At 55.0% G+C, this 3,506-nt stretch overlaps 1 protein-coding gene across 1 annotated transcript; it reads left to right on the top strand.

Moving 5' to 3' along the window:
- The first annotated feature begins 844 nt into the window (after positions 1 to 844).
- On the top strand, positions 845 to 3,290 carry ADRA2A (adrenoceptor alpha 2A). Its single transcript, XM_033149696.1, has one exon. The coding sequence runs from the start codon at positions 1,484 to 1,486 to the stop codon at positions 2,843 to 2,845; it is 1,362 nt and encodes a 453-aa protein (XP_033005587.1). The 5' UTR covers positions 845 to 1,483; the 3' UTR covers positions 2,846 to 3,290.
- The last annotated feature ends 216 nt before the right edge of the window (positions 3,291 to 3,506 follow it).

Genomic DNA, 3,506 nt, shown 5'->3' with positions numbered 1-3,506 from the left:
CAGAGGAGGTACGTAGAAGTGACCCAAGGAGGGACTTGTGACTGTGCAATGGCTGTGCAAGGTGCATGCTGCTCTTGTGTAGATGAGCAGTTGTGTGGTGGCCCCAGGCCAGTTCCTCAAGAGCCAGTGCAAGCAACATACTACTTGTTGGTTTTGCCTAACTTTCCCTGGACCAGGGAGACGAACATATGAGAGAGAGAGAGAGAGAGAGAGAGAGAGAGAGAGAGAGAGAGAGAGAGAGATATGGGTCAGAGAGACGGTGGCATTGTACCCCGGTGAATGTTATGCACAGTGGAGAGAGGATATGCATAGCTGTCAGGTGCATGTGTGTGAGAGAGACAGAGAGAAAGAAAGGTAGGTAGGTAGGTGATAGATTGCTCCGTCTTGGGTGTGTCCGTGGCTCGAAAGTGTGCGAGAGAGCAAGAAATCTCTGTAGCTGTGCGGGTGGGGCGCTCGCTCGCGTCCAGCCAGCTCCGTGGGACATTGCTGGGCTTCGCGGGAGCGCCCTCAGAAGGGAGCAGGTGGGAGAGGGCGCGCGTCTTGCCAGTGGCCCGTCGGAGTTTGCTTCTCTCCCTTCTCCGCCTGAGGAGCGCGGCGCTCTTGCGAGGCAGAGGCGGAGAAGCGCGCAGGGGGCCGTCCCCACGTGGCGCTGACGCTGCTGCTCGGTACCACCGGACCGATCCCGGGCTATAAAGCGAGCCGGGAAGGCAGTGCTCGAGCGGGCGCCACTGGCTGCGGACGGCGCTGGCTCCACCACCGACGAGAGTCTGCCGGGCGCGCCCCCTGCGCCGCCGCCTCCTCCTCCGCCCCGCAGCAAAGCCCGCCGAGAGTCCTCCTCCCTCCTCCCTCCTCCCTCGCGCCCCGCGACTGGCTTCAGCGAACCGCGCGGCGTTTCTCGCTGCCGTCTGGGATCTGCTCTGCCGGCGACGGGGAGCAGAAGCCGCCCCTCGTGGGTGGGGAGGTCCTACCTGCCTCGTCGCCCTTTCAACTCTCCGGGACCCTCCCGGCGAAGGTAAGCGGGACTTTCGTCGTCTCCCAGCCCCGGCGGCTTCTGAATGGCTTCCTGAGGTGCTCCTCCCTTCCAGGCTGGACTTATTGGCGACTTTGCGGGAGAGGCGGAAGACGGGGTCGACTTCGTCCCGTCGATCCGCCCGGAGATGTGCTAGCGAGGGCTGGGAGGGCAGAGGCGAGCCGCGCGCTTCCCTGGCCGAAGGGAGAGCGGCAGACGGCAGAATCGGAGCCGATTCCCTCCCCGGTGGAGATCGCTGCTGCTCCTCCTCCTCTCGTCGGTTATCGTCAACGGGGACTGGGAAAGCTGAAGGCAGCGGTTGTTCCTGCTGACTGGATTAAGGCTGCTCTTTCTGGCTTCCCCAGACCAGACTTGCTTGATCCACCGGGCATCCAGAGCTCCCTCCCCCTCTCCTCTTCCTCGCAGGGTGTGTGTTAGGGTCACATCCGCCAACAGCCTACCGAGCTCGGGTTGATGTTTAACCTGGGGAGCCCGTTCACCGAGAGGGGGGGAATCTCTTCCCTGGCACACCTGCACCCCCCGCTGCTGGAGGAAAGCAGCTACTCCCAGCACATGGATGGCAACGGGAGCCTGAATGGGAGCGACGGTGGGCAGAAAGGTGGCCTCCCTTACCCCATGTACACCACCTTGGCCCTCATCACCCTCGCCACGCTGCTCATGCTCGTCACCATCTTTGGCAATGTCTTGGTCATCATTGCCATCTTCACCAGCCGAGCGCTCAAGGCCCCTCAGAACCTCTTCCTGGTCTCCTTAGCCTCAGCTGATATCCTGGTGGCCACCCTGGTCATCCCCTTCTCTCTGGCCAATGAGGTGATGGATCACTGGTATTTTGGCAAAGTGTGGTGCGAGATCTACGTGGCCTTAGACGTACTCTTCTGCACCTCTTCCATCGTGCATCTCTGTGCCATCAGCCTTGACCGCTACTGGTCCATCACCCAAGCCATTGAGTACAACCTCAAGCGCACGCCACGCCGCATCAAGAGCATCATTTTCCTCGTCTGGGTCATCTCTGCGGTCATCTCCTTCCCGCCCCTCATCTCCATCATGAAACAGGGTGACCCCGACAGTCAGCAAGCGAAGCTGAATTCGGAGAGCAAGGCACCCACTTGCAGCATCAACAAAGAGACGTGGTACATCATCTCTTCCTGCATCGGCTCGTTCTTTGCTCCCTGCCTTATCATGATCCTGGTCTACGTGCGCATCTACCAGATTGCCAAGAGGAGGACTCGGGTGCCTCCTGGCAAGAGAGCGGAGGCCGTGGAGAGGAGGCAGAATGGTCTGGCAGATAAGGATGACATGCCCGCAATGACCAAGCTCAATGGGGAGAAGGCAGCCGTGGCAGGAGGAAGCCAGGAGAGGGAAGAAGTCAATGGTATAGACCTGGAGGACACCTCTTCATCGGAACACAATGAGACCCGTCAGACCAGGAAGCAGGAGAGGCCGCAAAGGGGCAAGGGGAAGACCAAGCTAAGCCAGATTAAGCCTGGGGACACTTTGCCAAACAGAGTTGAGGAGGAAAGAGAGGCAAAAGCTTCCCGATGGAGAGGCAGGCAGAACCGAGAGAAACGCTTCACTTTTGTGCTGGCGGTTGTGATTGGGGTTTTTGTGGTCTGCTGGTTCCCTTTCTTCTTCACCTACACGTTGACTGCCGTTTGTAAGAGCTGCCCCGTGCCCGATACACTCTTCAAGTTCTTCTTCTGGTTTGGTTATTGTAACAGTTCCCTCAACCCTGTCATCTACACCATCTTCAACCATGACTTCAGGAGATCCTTTAAAAAGATTCTTTGCAGGATAGACCGGAAGAGGATTGTGTGAGGGATGGACTCAAGTTTGTTTACAAGACTTGTTTACAGAAGAGAGGCTCAGCTCTGGCTGGGCTCTGGAAGTGGGTGGTGTCTTATCCAGTGAATGACCTTTGACTTCTCAAAGACTTCAGGTGACTTTGGCCTTGGCCCAGGGGGAGATGATTCTGCCCAGTGATGGATCTAGAGACCTGTTTGTAGGTATTGTTGGGCTTATGGCAAACTGAAATTAACTGACTGGAGTGTGTAAGGGAAGTAACAAAGATGAAAATATAAGTCATATATTTCAGAAGCACTTTCTTTCTATTTTTGCCCTTTGGACAATATGTCCCTGACGTCCTTGCAAAACTGCAGTATTGCATCTTTGAGATCTGTACATCTTTAACTTTTGTAGGAGAAAGCAGCTTTGAAACCACTTTAAATATTTCTTGAGAACTTGAAATATATGTGGGGTGGGGGGGAAATAAAGACACATCAGAATGAACCTTCAGAGCCATCTCATCCATCTTAAAAATGACAGTATTAAATACCAAGATTTCCAATGTGATGTTGGATTTTTGGCTTTGTAAACTGATAGCATAAGCTTGACAATGACCAGTGTTTTATTATACACCCTATATGTATTTTTTTTTAAAAAAAATGTTTATGTTTTTTGTTTATGCAGTATTGTTAAA

The sequence above is a fragment of the Lacerta agilis genome, chromosome 5 (assembly GCF_009819535.1).
Source record: "Lacerta agilis isolate rLacAgi1 chromosome 5, rLacAgi1.pri, whole genome shotgun sequence".
NCBI classification, from domain to species: Eukaryota; Metazoa; Chordata; class Lepidosauria; order Squamata; family Lacertidae; genus Lacerta; species Lacerta agilis.
Note: the sequence above shows the minus strand (reverse complement) of the source record. Positions and strands in the feature narration are given on the sequence as shown.

Excerpts from the sequence above, each read along its gene's own strand:
- ADRA2A (XM_033149696.1), top strand. The coding sequence starts at position 1,484 with ATGTTTAACCTGGGGAGCCCGTTCACCGAGAGGGGGGGAATCTCTTCC.